Genomic DNA, 17925 nt, shown 5'->3' with positions numbered 1-17925 from the left:
AGCCATCTGTTTACTGTGTTCTTTATCTAAAGATATTCAGAACCCTCAGGCTTTCTTATCAATAATAAAAAAGTTAATAAAGGAATCTACAAAACTCTCCAGCATCTTAGAATTCTTTTTATTCTTTCATTAAACAGAATTGGAATACACCAAATTAAAGCCAATTGCAAACTTATCCCAAACCGCCTATCCCTCATCAGCAATTTCCTATCTCCTTATTTCCACAGTGCTGCCTGTCCTTTGATCCATCTGATTGCTTATTATGATCAGCAAGTTGGCTAATCAAAGTAGAAAAAGGGAAGCTCCAATCATTTTTATCATGTCTTATTTATTGGCTCCAGCTTGACTCCAGTAAAAGCTATTGGGTAGAGTGCAGGGGGAGGGGTTAAGACTATAGGCTAAGTAAAGAAATAACATTATTGAATTATCTATGACTTAGAACATCTTCTATATTGTATGAATAATGGACTGGTTGTTAAACATGGCTAAGTTTTCTGGATGATAATCAAAACCCTGTTGGGTATGTTTTCTAGTAAACTCTATATAATTTTCCCTCTTACACATATGGAATTTATACACATGGACCTTATACATATGAAACTACCTATAGGCAAACATTGATAAAGATTAATAATTTGTATCTTTCATGGTAAGTGATTTATCTAATCATAGCTATATATCTATTAATCTATCATCTCTATATATATACATTTAACAATTGTCAATTATCTATCTATCTCTCAGCCATCCATCTACCCTCTGTGAGGTTTTATTTCACAGTGGTTAAAAACTTGGGCTCTGGAAGCAGCAAATCTGACTTTGTCAACTCCTGTTCCTATCACTTACTAATTGTATGACCTTGAACAAGCTACTCAACCTCTTTGAGACCTGGTTTCCCCTTCTGTTTGATGGGGATAAGAAATATCTACCACTTTGGGTGGCTTTGAGGATTAAATGAAATAATACACGTTAACGACTAAACACAGAATCTAACATCTAGTAAGCATCCAGCAAATAGCAGCTATTACTGTTTTTGAAAATAGTTTTCCAGATCTCAGACCTTCAAAATCAGTAGGAAAAAAGACTTGAATGCCTTCAGCTCTGAAACTTCATAGTTCATCTATAATGGCCAAAGACAGCACCTACATCGTGGTCACTGAAATAGTGGAAATGATCCACCTACTGTTTCATGGAAAAATCATTTGTGAAGGTCAAACGTGAACAGTCATTGTTATGCAGTGAGAGAGGAGGAGAGAGATGCTTCAGTAAACATGATAACAGTTACAAAAGAGATATGTACAAAGTGTTAAGATAGATGGCATAATGACTCACTAGCTTTGGTGTTGGGCAAGACCTTCTTTCAGAGGGTGTGACTACTGAATTGGGTCTTAAAGGATGAATAGGAGCTCACCAGACAGAAAAGAAGAGAGGCACGCTTGGCCTCTGCTCTCAGTATTCCTGGCAGGTGGCCTGCACTGAGTCTCACAAGCAGCAGGATCCTGGAGGGAACAGCTGTTATGCTGCAAACTGTAAGCAGATGTGTGTGGCAGGCCCCAATTCTTACACGGCTAGAGATTAGCTATCTACTTGTTCCCTAAATCTAAACTGAAGAACCACAACTACAGACAGTCAGTGCTGAGAGAAGCTGGTCCTAAATTCGGAAAGATTTCTGAAAGGTGATGATATTGTATAAGAAATTAGGTCTAGAATATCAATGAAGTATTTTTTATTTTAATTATAAAGATAGAAAGAACAAAATAGAAACCCCATGGGAAGTAAAGGAGGCAAGAAAAAATACTAAAGATGTATCAGGGGAACACACACACAAAAAAGCCAGAAAGGAAAAGATGTAATAACTCTCTCGAATACAGAGAAAGGAAGTATTTTGAGTTAGTCTGTGAAAATGAACTCAGTATGGGGAGTTTGTGATGCTCAAGATCTGGGACCTGCTGCCTCATCAGTGCTCTCCCTGCAGTTTACAGAGCATTCGCTTGGACTCCGCTGGAGAAACACATCGAACACAGCATCACATGGGTGAATCCAAAAAGCCACCAGTCTCATCTTTATGCTGGAAGGGTTTTCCTGGCTAAGGAAAAGGAAAAGCACCCAGGACTAAGATGGTGAAGAGTAAGGTGACTAACACTCAGGCCTCCTGGCACAGTGGGATTAAAGCAGGCCACCAGGCTGCTCGGGCACCGATCTATGAACAGCAGTGAAACATCCCAGGAAGACACCAGAAACATGGGCCAGCTAACTCAGGGTTCCACAGACAACGCCATATATAACTAGCAGGAATAAACTGGTTCTACTCCCCTTGAAATAAACAGAGTCGTCCAGAGAAAATAAAGGGGGAAAAAAACCCAAAATCGAAACCAAAACACCTCCCTGGCTTTCACTTAGCTAAAATGACCAAATTTCCCTGCTTGACCAGGAGATTCCCAGTTCACGCCTGCTAGTTCAGCGTAATTATTAATAGCAACCCCTTCCTTTTCAAAATGTCCTGGTTTGGATGATAAATTATACAGTCACCATCTATTTAGTCTATGTAACAAATTACTATAACAAAAAGGTTCACACATACACCTTTCAATAGGTAATGTATTTCAAGATAACGCAATAGCACCAGTTGAGGAGAAAACCTACTTCACAGAAGAATGCCAATGCAGACCAAGTGTAAAAGGAGATAATCATTCTTTTACAAATCCTAATGGTGTTATTAAATCAGATAAGAATTATCAACTGGAAGTAAAGCCATTAGGTGAAGAGTTGTTGGGAACCAGAGATCACTCAGTGACAAAGTAGCACCACACAGATTGCTTTTGGTGGCAGGAAGAAAAAATATAACTTTATAATGGAGGGTGCCAGAGCCCTAATACTCTGGTGAACCTTAACTTCACCAACGATGAGTAAACCAGTGCATAATATCACTTAAAATGCATTCTACTCTACTCAAGTTTAATTGGAATCTAATCAAGTCTTTCAACGTAACCTCTAGTTTACAGTAGATCCAAGAGACGGAGGAACAAGTTAAATCATACCACGAGGTGGCAATCAGGCCAATCCAGGCCAGTCACTCCACTATGCTAATGAAATGCAAAACAGGACTGTACTAAAGAGCCTTAATGGTCATAACAACCAAATAAAATGTGCAGTCCTAAAACTGCCCAGCTCTAAAGGACACGTTGGAAGAATGTGGCAAATCTGAATATGAACAGGGTATAGAACGATCAAAAGGAGAGCCCTTCAATAGCTCAGTTGGTACAGCGGAGGACTGTAGAACGATTAAAAGGATTGATGATTAATTTTAGGTGTAATATAGTATTATTTACTATATAGGAAAATGTCCTATTTTTTAAAAGAGATGCATACTGAAATGTGGGTATAAGGACAAGTTATACTTTATTACTTCTGCATAAAAATATGGTTAAAAAAAATTTTGGTGTATGTGCATATACATACAGCCACATACATATAGTTTAGAAAATCAATTTCTCCCCAGGCCCTTTAAGGGAAAGTAGAATTGCTTAAAGAATCACCATTTGAAAGGGTTTAGATCAGTCTGTCCCAGGTGCCCCCACATCTTTGTCTGGGTCTACCATAAGGGATGTGTCCAAAGAGCTTGCGTGTTACTATGGTAGACGCAGCCTGTACAACAGAATTCTACAGTGGCTTTCCCAGAATCAGAGCACCAACAGGAGTCTGGAGAAACTCTCTTCGATAGCTCTTTGCCCTAAAGCAAGTAGATGTGGCAGCATCCAATTCTCATGCTAACAAATGAGCACCTGTCTAGGAATCCACCCATCTAAAACTGAAGGCCATGGCTTCATCAGCCATGTTGGGGAGCTTTGTCCCAAGAACACAATCACTAGCTGATAATGGCTGTCCTCAGTGCAAACAGGAATTTCTCAAAGGGTCTATCCCAGGAGCAGGAGGCAAACCATTTCCTAAGGGGGAGCCCTAACCCTAGGGAGCGCATAATTATTAGACAATGATGCTCTGATGCCCCAATAACAAGACATCTGTGTAGGGAGAATAATTATAGGTAACAGGTAAAGGACACATGAGGAGAGGGAAAGACAAAATTTATGATAAAAGTAAAAAGACAGTGGTTAGAAATGATAAGAGGTGGAGGGTTCATTGGTAAATATAACTAAAATGGAGGATTTATTCATTAGTAAGGGGCAGGAGAGGCACCACAACAGCAAAATGAGAAGGAGAGAGGAGTTAAAAGAGAACCAGAGAGAATCAAAGATGAGGGCGGACGGGTAAACAGGCAGATAGGAGAAGACATAACGAGCAGGAACAGGGAACAGCAACATGGGGAGACTGATGAAATCTGAAATGGCAAAGGAAACAGAAGGACAGAGGGGGCAGGAAGTAAAGAAAGACAGCTGGTCAAAGGTTGAGGGGGTAGAATTTGGAACACACAAGAGCTGAATGCATCTTTTTCATCTCTGTACTCACAGAAACTTATATAGTAAGAGTTCAGGAGACAGGAAAAGAGGGAGGGAGGGAAGGAGAGAGAGAGGGAGAGAGGGAAGAGGAGTAGAGGGAGACAGGCAGATAGAAGAGAAAGAGTGAGAATAGGAAGAGTGAGTGAAGGCATGGAGGACGGACAGAGAAAACAAGGAACGAGCAAAGCACACATTTCAAAGGCACACAAGGAGGTTAACATTAGTTAAAATATGATAGACACAGGCATAATCCCAGAATTATGTAATTCAAATTTACCTTAAGAATACAAGAACTGTTTTGACCAGGCAACATTCCTGTGGCTGACCTGAATCCTAACTTATTTTATACAAATGCCCAGAACTAGGGTAAAAGCATGATCAACTTTATTGAAAAAACAGAGCTGAACAGCTCTTGGATATTCTATGTACTACTGAGTGATCCCAATCAGCCTACAGGGCTCCTTATTTGGCCATGGGCCTGCTCTTATCCAGCAGGTCATTTCATCATATGAACTGGCCCGAGGCTGCTGAATATTCTCCATCCATTCCTCTGTCTGCCCAGAACCAACATAAGAGGTGAATGCTGGGTTAACATAATTAATGTAGACAGAAATCTGGCTAAATACTACCAAAAAATCCACTTCTCAGACGCCTGATTATCTAGATTGATGACTACATTGATTACATTAATCCAATGATTGCCAAATCCTTACTGTCTTTCTGTTAGGCAAGATTTAATCTAGAGAACTAACAAATCTCTCTAGGATGCAAATCTCTCCCAAGATGCATGATTGTGATTGACAGCCCACAAAATAATTTTGGAATGCATGCAAAATTAGACTCACATGCAATTTGCATTCAAAGGCAAACCTATCCATCAACATAATAGTGGCTCCCAGAAAGCAGTCAAGGTTCTGTATCTGGAAACCGGAAACTAGCAAGTCTGATGTTTTAGAATCCAAAATCAAGCACATTTGTTTGCAGTTCTTAGTATGTGTAGGCGTTTTCTAGCACATGAATAAGATCAGAATTTGTATTAAAAATTATTACTACAAGATTTCAAATCACAACGGAGTATGTGTTTGAGAATTACTTGTTTGCAATTTAGGGGAAGAGACGGGTTGTTGAAATCAAATTCCTAGAGTCTTCAGTTTGTTTTTCAAACAGAAAACAGGAAAAGAAACACTCTCCCTGACTCAAGATGCCAGTCCCTTATAGTATAGTCTAACTTTATGAGGTTGGCACGAGTTTAATATGTACACTTCCTAACTCTGCAGTTTGAATCAGACACAAAGCACAGAACGCGGAAGTTGTCATTGCTGAGCATCTGCATGTGAAAGTAAAGAGAAAGATCTAAAGATCCAGGAGGATGAATACTCACTATTTGGTGGAGTCAGATAACTGATATTCTCGTCGTCTATCATAGCATTCCTGGATTCCAGGATCATTCCATAAACTCTTTATTGCGTCTACGTATGGATTCTCAAAAGCAGACACCTTCTCCACATCAACTTCTCGAACTAATTGTGCATGAGCCTGTTAAAAAAAAAAAAAGCAGCAGTTTTAAAATCCTTTCCATCACTGAAAATTGCTTTTGGTTTGCACATTACATTGTGCAAATTGAGGCCTTTCCTCATAGTCTGGTTTTCAAACTCGTTTATAATAAAGTAATGCTTCATTTTTGTTTTTCTCAGAGAGAGCTCAGTCCCAAACTTTTCCCTCTAGAGTAAACCTTGAGACTACTTAAAGTTGATTAGAGAGGAAAGCAAAGTGGTCAGCTCCCATCAGAAGAATGAGGATGTCATGCTACACATGTGACTGCTTTTAGGTGATGATCATAATCCTAAAACAAGTAATGTTATTAATGGGAAAAAAGACAGGAATAATTATTCCATTTATAGTTTATTATAATCAAATACGTAATACAGCCAGCCCAGGACTGTTACATCTTAGCAGAAACCGAATCAGCCTCCTCAAGTAATCAGGATTAGTTTCCAGAGGGCTCTTTTGGGATAGGTATGAAACCACTAGAACAGCAGCTAATATTAATGATTTACTTTCAACAACTGTAACTCTTCCCTCTCCTTTCCCATACATCCCAACTTCCAAAATATTTACTTTATATCTGCCTTAACTATATTATCAGATTGAGAATCCCACTCAATTTTTTAACAAGAAAAACAGACTTTGTTATTTTCATTATACAACATTTAGCAGGAAAGAGGTAAGGAGATTTAAAAGATTTTTTAATAAGATTGAAATCAAAACGTTGTATGGTCAACCCTCAAATTAACCACAGTATACCAGTGCCTAACAATTCCAATCAAAATAGGCTTCATGGATGTAACATATATGCAAATTGCACATATACATAAATATGCAAATAAACAAATATAACTAATTACCTTGGAAATTGGAGGCAGATGGCTGATAATTTATTGGAATAGTCTTGATTTTGTAGAGAAATACAAACTTTTGAATTAGGTTAGTGAATGGCTATTATGATCACATGATGACCTAATTATTCATTTTATAGAGTTTTAAGCAGATAGAATTTTAATACATTTAATCCATGTTAGGGCCTGTCTGGTTCCCAACCTGAACCTTCTTTCTCATCCCGTAAGTAGGAAGAGCCCTATGTCATTAGATTAATCTTGACTTAAATCAAGTGTTAGGAAGCCCAAAACCCTGAGACTGAGGAAATCACCTTTCCTGCTAGTTCTTCTCTGACCTTGACAGTCAGATCTAATAACCGAGAAGCCCCAACTCTGCCCTGGATGCCAATCTTGGAAAAGGCACCTCTATAGCTGGTTTCTGTACCTAGACCCCCATCCAGGCAATCGGCCTTGTTATCCCACCAGCGATATTACCAGCCTGGAGTCCTGTTCCCAAGTCCCGCTCCAGATGGGCTTACCTCAACCATAGTCCCCTATGAGACTCCCCCTTTGAAAGAATATCACTGGTTCCCACAATGAATCCCCAGTGCTGTGCTCCACTGGCTCCATAGCACCTATTAGTCCACGCCGAACCCCCTGTATACCAAGGAGGGTAGTGGACCCATCTGCTCTGCCTTCAAGCACCAAACACTGGATGTGTAGGCCGCCTCCACCATACCCAGCAGGTATGTCTTATACCTCAGCAGGTATGTCTAATGTCAAGTTTCAACCCCTGCCTTTCTGCCCTTGATCACTGAATATGAACAAGTTCTAACTCTTTGTATCCTGAGATATGACAACGATCACCCTTGGCATAATCCTAAATTAGAGTCCCTGTGGCTACATCTGTATTGTAGGGTTCTCTGGAGGCTTCTGTGGATCTTGGAGGGCAGCTGGAGGCAGAAGCGGGGATATACACAGTGGTTTCCTGCTGGATATACTCTAAAGACAGGGTTTTGAATCTGACTCTTCTTCTTACGACCTCGGGGAAGTTGCTTAACCTTTCCAAGCATTTTTTTCTGGTGGGGAACATACTGCCTCACCAGCCTCATGTGGCTTTGTATTGTGTTACAATACTGCAGGCCAGTGATTCTCAAAAGGTGGTCCACACATCAGAAGTATCACCTGGGAATTTGACAGAAATGCAAATTCTCCCATCCTACTCAAAACTTTTGAATCAGCAACTCTGGAAACGAGGCTCAGCAATCTGTTTTAAGATGCCCTCTGGATGATGCCGAGGCAGGCAAAAGTTTGAGAATCACTGCAAACTATGAAGTCCCAATAGATGCTAGTTGTTGTGATCATCATTAATTGCCTGGCTGGCCACAGAATTGCCATGGGAAACTAAACAGAAGAGGCTCAGAGGGGCAATAGTCACTCCAAAGCAGGGGTCATTAAAAGATGTTCCTACAGGCCAGGAAGCCACTAAAATGAGTAAAAGAGGCTGGATATAGGCAATAGGGAACGGTGGCACACTGAAAAACACGTGCCCTAGCTCAAGAGGGCAGCTGCTATTTAGCTCCAACCACTTGTTGCCATTGGTAATGTAGGCCTCTGGTCGCCAGATTTTCCAATTTTTCAAGGAAAGCCAAAAATCTAGATTTTTTGTGTGTGAAATATCCCTAATTTTAAATCTGGGCAACCTTATAAAAGATAAAGTGTATGTATGCCAGAGTTGGATTGGGGGCTACTCATTTGCAACATCTGTTCTAAAAGATTCTTCCCCTTTTGCTTCCCTAATAAGCCTGACCAGTAACACTCTGTCCTGCACAGAACCTGGCCATTAGTTAGCACATGCTAATGAAAAAGTAATTTTTCAGCACTTTTCTGCAATAATATTTAGACAAACTATTACACTATCCATAGGGAGAAATGGTTGAGACTTCTCTCTGAATTGGGTAAAAGCTACATGGTGACATAGGTTAGCGTAGGTAGTATTTAAAAAATGAATTTGATACTCACTACACTAGGCCAACCATATCATTTGGAAGGATTTCTGTTTCTGTTTCTAGAGAAGTGAGCTTACGCCAGAGAAAACAACTTCAACATACCAGACACTTTTCACTGTTATGATGAAATGTTTATTGGACCCCAATGAGATGCTAGGTAATCTAGCAACTAGAGAATTAGACGTAGTTCCCGTGGGGGGTTGGGGTGGCGGAACAGTCCATATAGATGGCAACCAAACAAAGTACAGGATTATGTGCTCCAGGAGTAGCAACAGGAAGAAATATTGCATTTCCATCCTTAATTTCAGTTGACTGTAAGGGCATTTAAATAAAGACAACGTTCTCAGCAGTGTCTAGATGTAACTTTCCATGAAGAGCCTGCTCCTGTAAAATGAGACCACTTTCTACTGCTGGAAAACTCCTATAATTTCCTATCTTGGTCTATCTCTGCTTGCTTTTTCTTACATCTGGAATGCCTTCCATCGTCTTTTCGTTCCTTCTTTAGCCGTTGTTCAGGGGCTGTATCATATGCCGTCTCTTATTGGAAGTTATTACTGATTTTCCTCCTCTCCAAAAAATGTGATCTTTGCATCCTTTGAACCTTGGAACTTCTACATTTTGCTTAATGTTAATAGTTACATCTTGACTTATCCCTCTTCTAGACTATACATCGAGGGAAGGAGCTGTAGTTTACTGACTCTAATTTCTTTTGAGGCCCAACACAGAGCGAGCAGACGACAAATATTTGTCTAATTTAATTGCATTCAAAAGTACATATAAACACAATGCCAGGTCTTATAAGTCAAAGTCAGTTTCTCAAGGAAATCTTCCATTACCTACCCTCACAGAAGTACATAATCTTTAACAGCACTTATCTCAATAGCTGGTGCACATCTATTTGTGTGATACTTGTTACTATCTTCCACCCTGATCAAGCATAAGTTCCAAGACAGGCTCAACCCTGCAGTATCAGGGCCTAGCAGAATGCTAGCCACCCAGCAGATGCGCAATAAATATTTGTTGAATGAAGGATGCAAGGAAGGAAGAGTGGAAATTGTACTAATCTGGAAATCAGGACATCCAACTTCTAGTCCTGGCTTTACCCCTAACACTAAGTAGCCATAGCCCTTAGGAGAAACTGCTTTACCTCTTTATAACTTCGTTTTCCTTGTTCGTAAGACGACACAATTGGACTGAATCCTTTCTCTAAGGTTTCACCTAGCCATAAACTGTATGACTGTAAATATATAATGAATACATTTACAATGCATAGAGCACCAAGGAGTTACGACGCTGTCCCTGTAGGAGCACATAATATCATTTATTGAAACAAGACCTCACCATTTCCAAGAGTGCCTGACAATACAGGGCAGAACATGGTTAGGTCTGCACAAGAGCTATGCTACATGGGGACTGAGCAAGTACAACTCAGTACAGACAGAGGAGGTCAAACAAGGTGTCAGAGAGCAGACAGGATTTAGCTGGCAGGTGGAGATGAAGACGCGTGACACTTCCAAGGAGGAGGAATAGATGAACAAAGGCTGGGGGGACAAAATAAACATGGCACTTGCTTTTAACTGTGAAAAGATCAGTCTAGTGAGGAAGTTTAATGCCGACTCTTAATTCAAATTAACCTCACAGTGAAAGCTATAATATTAGTCTCAGCTATGAACCATAACTCAGAAGTCAACCTCCACTATCTACGAAAACATACTGCCCTCAAAAAACACACAGATCACTGCTTTGCCTTCAACTGGGTCAGAATTTCTAAGTCATTTTTACTGTCTCCTAAGCTTCGTTGTTTAATTCCCTCCTTGCTGTTTTGGAAAATGACATTCAAATATAATCAACCACAATTTGCATTTCTGTAAGAGCCTTCATCTGAAGTTCTCTAAGTTACTTAGAAGTATGACAACATTTTACAAAATACACATAGAATTTTAAAACTGCCTATATAAATGTCCTCAATGAAAGTGCAATCCTCTCATTTTTTGTGTGAAAAATATTCTTGTACGTGGAAAGAATATTTTTTAGTATGTTAGAATAGGAATATAAATTAGATCCTTTTCTATTTGTCCAAATGTCAAACGTGAATAGTCGTAAAAATCCCAAGTCATCATGCAAAACTAAACAATCGCTAATGAAAAAAGACTATGATGAAAAGGAAAGAAGCCATTTCTTATAATATAAATAACAATTACAATTGATTACCCTTTTTATTTTGAACATTGTGCACAGAAAAGCAAAGCAGGCATGGGTCAATCACCTAAACAAAATATAAGATATAATTCTATTTCCTTTTAAGTTACAGTTGAGCACACTGGATGGAAACGTTTAATGATGAATGCTAGCTTTCAGTATTCTTAGCAAGCTGGTGGCAAGCCTTAGAGGGAACATTGTGAGAACTAAGTAGCTACTCTTAGGAACTCTGGCAGAATTCTAGGGAAAGACCACATGGAAACCACAGGATGTGCCAATGTGGTAATGTCTTGTTTCGTGATTCGGTGGTCATAAAATTCAGGTAAATCTTAGCCGTGTTGATATTTCCATGGTCGCTTTGGCAAAGGGAAGGAAGAAGTGAGTTCCCACCACAGTGGGTCTTACCTTGCCCAGAGAAGGCCAGGCCTTCAGATGAAATAAAAAAGATCTTATAGTCACTTTGGAAGGATTTTCAAAAACTCATTAACAGCTCAGGGTGGCTTTAGGCTGGAATGTCACACCTATTCCGGTTCCTACACTCCAGAAGCAGAAAACCAAATGGTAACTTCCACATTTGTTAAAGCTCTTAGACACAAATATTCAGCTCATTAGGCCTGCTCTGTTTGAAGGGATGCCCAATACACACAGAGGACCTCTGATTTAGAAAAAGTCTGAACCACTGTCCGAGTTGGCTTTAATACTGAACTGAGGCTCACATCTTCTCATTCTTCTTTTTCCTTGGTGCTTATTCCCTTTTTGGCATTTGACTCTAAAGAAAAAATTGCAGACTTCTAAATAAACTGTGAAAAAAAATACTCTAGACTTTTGTTTTGTTCAACAGAAGTACAGAGTAAAATGATGGACCCTGGGAGTTGAACGCTGTGCCATAATTCCACCTCCACCCTGTACTAGTTGAGCATGACTTTGGGCAAGCTATTTAACATCTCTAAACCTAATCTGTTAAATTAAATAAGAGCACTTATCTTAGAAGGTTAAAGGACAGATGCATGTACAACACGTAAAGGCAGAGCCCAACACCTACAGCTACTAGTTACTTAAAAGGCAAAAGAAAACAAAAATAGCACAGAAAACATAAACCATGGTGCACACATCCACTAGCTTCTGTGTGCTCTTGGCCAGTCACCAAGCCTTAATTTGCTCAAATATGAAATAACATTCTAGAAGTCATACTGGATATTGGATCTCTGAGTCCTCACATTTGCAAGGACCCCTTAGAATAAAATTTCCTACAGAAAACTTGGACAAGAACTATCACTTCTGAAACCACTGCATCTTCTCTGACTTCATCACAACTTGAACAGACGACCTTCATTAAGGTGCATTATACATACAGCAACAGCTGTTGTTGCTGCATCTTTTCATGAGCATTACTGCATAAATGACAAAGAACAGCCAAGTCACACTGAGCTGCCGCTGGGTTCACACAGCAGGGTGACTCACTCCCACAGAACGGCCTCTCCACACTTATGATTCAACTTGTGGCTCTGCAAAATTACCAATTACTACACAACTCAGCCTTCTGAAGGCCCGGATGAAAAATTCTAAATCCTCCGTGTGGAATCCTTCGGAGCAAGGCATCTACTGATTCTCCTTTGCTAAGCGGCCACATCCCACTCCACCCTGGTATCAGATGGAAGCCATTCAATCTGTCACTGAGTAATCCAGAGAACCAGAGTAGCAAAGAGGAAGAATTTGAACCACAGCTTGACACCAAACTGGGCTTTAATCACAATTCACACACCAGCCCTGTCACTCAACCTTCCCAAACCTCAGCTCCCTCAACTATAAAATGGGGAAAATAATTTAGTGTAGGGCTGTTAGGAAAAGTAAAATGCTTAGTATAAGTATTATAATTCTATGAAATCTTATGGCATCTCAAAATTACCATTAATAATTATTAATTATTTCAGGAAAGACTTATCTACCGTATGTCAGGCAATGCACTAGACAATGATAAAGCAGAGAATTTATGTTAAATAAAATGTTCCAGATGACAAAATATGACATAAGTTTATTAAACTGTCGCATATTGTTCTACTTTCTTTAAGATTTTACAAATAGATTTATCCCATTATTAAATTTGCTCTTCTATTAGATTTTTATTTTTAATCTCCATTAAGGTATTCGTCAAGGCAATCAACCACTACGAGACATATTACTTTTCCTAAAAAACACTTGCTGGAAACATATTTCTTTCTTTGGTTCTGCTTCACTCTAGGCTGTATTAGCTTATTCTAACACAGTGGATTCCTTCTTCAGTGGAGGAAATACTCCTCCTTTATTGTTTAAAGTATTCTTTTTCTTTTAAAGAAGTCAGTTCTCTTTCTTGGCTCTACCACTATAAACTCCATGTAATTACTGTTCTATTTAGTTTTCCTTTTCATGTCTGTCTGCCATGTCATAATCATGAGTATCATGACACTGTAGGTCAGACGCTTGATGCAGCATGGCGTAACATATACAAAGCAGTTCCAAAGAGTGTGTTGACTGATGTAATTATGTGGTTCCATTACAAACAATCTTGCCCTCAGGTCTGTAAAATCTTGGGATGCAATGTAAAATTTTGTAGTCTTTGAAATGCTTCTTACCTTCATGATTATGATGGTAATATCATAGTATGAGCATATATAGACATTATGAATACAAAAATTTATTTTCAAAGAGTTTATTCAAAGTCATAGTGATAAAAGAAATAAGAAAGGGAGATTCTTTTAATTATATGCATATTTATTAAGATTCAAAATAATTAGGTATACTTTTATCACTGCTTTCAAAAAATATTTGAAGAACATTAGGTATTTGGGATTTTAATGGCTGTTTATTTAAAAAATAAATTCTGAAGTCAAAATCAGCTAACTGTAAAGAATGATGGTTATAAAAGTTAAACAGGTGTCTATACTGTAAAACTTAGAACCTTTAAAATTGAAACGGTGCTAGGAATCCACAAGCACAAGGCAGAGTGGAGATACCTTGTATTTCCCAAACTTGTCTGACAGTGGCAGCTTTTTCCTCCTCAGATCAGTTGATGAGACTGGTGATCTCATGGATCACATTTTGAAAGATTCTTTTTTTGTCCCCTTCTTCTTCCCAAAGCCCCCCAGTACACAGTCATGTATTTTAGTTGTGGGTCTTTCTAGTTGTGGCATGTGGGATGCTGCCTCAACATGGCCTGATGAGTGGTGCCATGTCCGCGCCCAGGATCCGAACTGGCGAAACCCTGGGCCACTGAAGGGCAGCTCGTGAACTCACCCAGACAGGCGAGGGGCCGGCCCCTCATGGATCACATTTTGAAAAACAATGACTGGAGACTGAGACTCCCAACAACCATCTAAGGGTTGATTTTACACAAGCAAAACATTCAATTGGCTGATTTTCCCCAACTCCAGAATAACAGGCAAATGCCTGCTTTAAGAATTCACAACATGTTCATTTCTGAGATCACATTTTGCATGTGGTTCATTTCCTGATATTACATCTCAGAAAAAACCTAATCATCTTAGCCCTTTGCAATGTCTGTGCTCCTGCAATTTTATTAACCAGAGTAGTATGCTGCACCGGTTGGGGATTTTATTTTGTTTGACAACAGGAAAAACAGATAAAGAAGATTTCCCTGCTCAGCTTGGTAGACTTTCAAACAAAGCTGAAAGAATACAGACGAGTTCCTTAATGAAGGGAGGCCCAGATGCGCCTGGGAACGCCAGTCCTGCGCAACAGGATGTCATCTTTCTGGGGCGCGTCCACTGTGAAACCTGACCAGCGCCGCTTCACACACTGTGTTCAGGAGAACTGAAAGTGAAAGGCTCACAGTCCCAGAATCTCGTGTAAGAAAAGAAGCCTCTCAGAACACTTGTTTAAATACTCCTTCAACTCAGAGAGCAAGAATCGGTTCCAACAGTAAGAATGTAAAAAAGGACAACAGCAATGGTGTCTGCTTACTCCATAAAGAAGGCTAATGAAACATTTAGAATCTGAGTAGGAAGAGGGAAAGGGAAATAGAACCCCTATCTTACCAGGGTTCTTTTTTGTAAATAGTAAGTTACATAATTTGTCACTTGGAGTAAGGACCCAAATTTAAGGAAGGTTACAGGTAAGAATCAACTGTAAAAAGTTGGGGGGCTGGCCTGGTGGTGCAGTGGTTAAGTTTGCATGTTCTGCTTTGGTGGCCTGAGGTTCATGGGTTTGGATCCCGGGCTCAGACTTACACGCCAGTTGTCAGGCCATGCTGTTGTGGCATCCCACATACAAAATAGAGGAAGATTGGCACAGATGTTAGCTCAAGGACACTCTTTCTCACCAAAAAAAAAAAAAAAAAATTAACGTTATACATCTTCGAAATATTTATGGACCAACAAATGAGTTTTATTATATTGGTTTTAAAACATTTTAAAAAATAAAACTTTCTTATATTTGTGTAAAGTTAAAAAAAAAAATCCAAAAACGAGCCGGACTTTTCCTTGGTACTTTCATGTGCTTTAGTAGTGTTCTTAGCCATATCTGTTTCTAAGACCATGTCCCTGACATTTTTCAGAAGACTACATTTTTTTCAATATGGAAATATTATATATTTCACTATTTCATAAAACTGCCTGCAATATTCTTCAAAATTTCATTAACCACTTTAGGTTAGTAAATTTGAAATTGTTAACATTTTCAACTGGGTCCTTTTATATAGATCTTAATATTTTTAATTCAGAAATATTCTCTCTTCTGGGGGCTAAAATACTTGGTAAGCCCAAAAGAAATTCTGCAAATGGAAGGTATTCTTAACTCTATTATTTTCTAAAATGCAAAAACGTAAATATTTCAGTTCAAATATTTTCATAGGCACTACCTTTTTCTATCAGTTCATAATATTATCCTTTCACAAATACTTTTAGGAGACAAAACTCATGATTGGTAGATCACCACAGCTTGTTTGGACACAGTTATGATTTATGTGTAAGTCATAACTAATTCCAAGTACATTTTTGCTCCACAGGCTTCTTAATGTAATAAATGTTTTACCACGACACCGTGCTCCATCAAGAACTATATTCACAACATTATCACAAAACATTTTTATTTTCAACCCTTTTTAAAGAAGCAAAAGCATTTACCATAGTATTCAAAATAATGATAGACATTTCACTTTATCAGAATGAACCTTGAAAAGCTTCACCTTGATTCCATGAATTAAAGAAGGGAAAAAAATCAAACCATCAATTGTTTGCAAAAATTTTCTTCTGCTACGGGAGTTAACAGATTAACAGCTATTGCTTCATTTTTTTGTACATGCATAAGAAAACCTGGAATAAAAAATGAGCCAAATTAACTTGGAAGGAAAGTCACTTGGTCTAAATGAAAAGTGATGCTTCACCGAGTGATACAAAAATGCATCTTCTGCAGCTGCTAAAGTGTCACCTTTGAGCACAATCGTCTGAAAATAGCAGATAACTTCTGAAGTAGAGGCTGATACTTTTTCAGCAGATCTGTATCTTTTGAATTTTGTGCGGTGAAGATCACTACGGCTACAATGGTGGATGCTAAATACTGACAAATAATTTTGTACAAGTTACACATTATTGCTGACTTTCTTGAGAAACAAAAATTCAGTATTTAACTTTTTGTTAAACATGCATTTTCAGGATTTTTAAAAAAAAGGATGGCCAAAAGGATTCACTGCAAAATAAAAGCCTTACAAACAATAAGACAAATAGTAACAGATTTAAACCAAACAATAAATGATAAAACCATTGAAGCAAAAGCTTTCAGACCACCATGGCAACACTGCTCAGCTTTGATCTTCTACTTACATTTTGTATACACCTAACATAATTTCCCACTGGCTCTGCTCACGGAAGGTCTGGTGTCTTAGTGGACCTCACGGCCTATAAACCAGAGCACAGCTAATACTGGCTGTGCTAATGGTTGGCTAAGAACAAACAGATGGTAAAGGCAACAGCACCACATCCTTCTCTACCACCTTAGAGACTGGAAGGAATTGGCTGTCCCTAGTCAATCTTGTCCAGGTTTACTCCATATTAGCAGTGAGCACCCACATACTGTCTTTGAAAGGGAGATGCAGTTACACTGCATCTGAAAAGGATTCAGAAAAGAGTTGGAACATCTTTCAGATTTAACCAAGTGTTAAAGTGAGAAATCTGTTCAACTGCATGGGCAGAATCTGGAAATACAAGATGAAAGTCAATCAAATCCATCCTGGTTTATTTTAATGCAGTTATTAATAAGAATACTTCATTAGAAAATGAGAAACTGGAACAAACGTTAAAGTGGTGGGATGTCGGGATAACAAGTGCAAACTGCAAGTCTCGGGCAAACCAAAACTTAGGATCAACCTACGTCTGGGGAAGACTTGGGCTGGGGGAGTCAAGAAGCCTAGAAGTGAGCTGATGCTCTGCAGACCTATCTGGTCTAGTACAAACAATTTTTCTAAAAGGGTCAACATCTAAAATGGAAAGCTCTCCCATTAAAACAAACAAAGAGATTTCCCAGTTCTCTTGATAAACAGAAGATCCAGCAACACCATGCCCATATTCCAAGAGGACAAGAGGCCATAGCCAAATAGGCTACCACCTGCTCCTCATATTGTCAATAGGGGAGAGAGTATAATTCTTCACAGAAGTAAAGAATGTTCTAGGTCCTATAAAACTAACTAACTGTTGTGTCAAAGAACAGAACCTGACCAGCTTCACATCGCCTGCCTGGCACCCTGAAGAAATCTGCTGTCAACCCTACGCCCATCTCCCCTGCAGAGGTTGTGTAATTCTTCCGTTCCTTGTGTGGTAAGGAGGCTGGTGCACTCTGCATAATAGGAAATGAGAATCACACTGAATCTGACTCCCACCAGTGGGTACTTTCTCAGCTTCC

The 17925-nt window shown here is 39.1% G+C and overlaps 1 protein-coding gene across 1 annotated transcript in view; it reads right to left on the bottom strand.

Annotated features, from left to right (window-relative positions):
- The window catches only part of GNAQ (G protein subunit alpha q), a 294496-nt gene that overhangs the window by 90018 nt on the left and 186553 nt on the right, over nucleotides 1–17925 (bottom strand). Inside the window, exon 3 of the mRNA XM_023627175.2 lies at nucleotides 5836–5990. Within this exon, the coding sequence (XP_023482943.1) occupies nucleotides 5836–5990 (155 nt within the window). The remainder of the gene's footprint in view (nucleotides 1–5835; nucleotides 5991–17925) is intronic.

The sequence above is a fragment of the Equus caballus genome, chromosome 23 (genome assembly GCF_041296265.1).
Source record: "Equus caballus isolate H_3958 breed thoroughbred chromosome 23, TB-T2T, whole genome shotgun sequence".
Taxonomy (NCBI): domain Eukaryota; kingdom Metazoa; phylum Chordata; class Mammalia; order Perissodactyla; family Equidae; genus Equus; species Equus caballus.
This window is presented reverse-complemented; position numbering and strand designations above follow the sequence as displayed.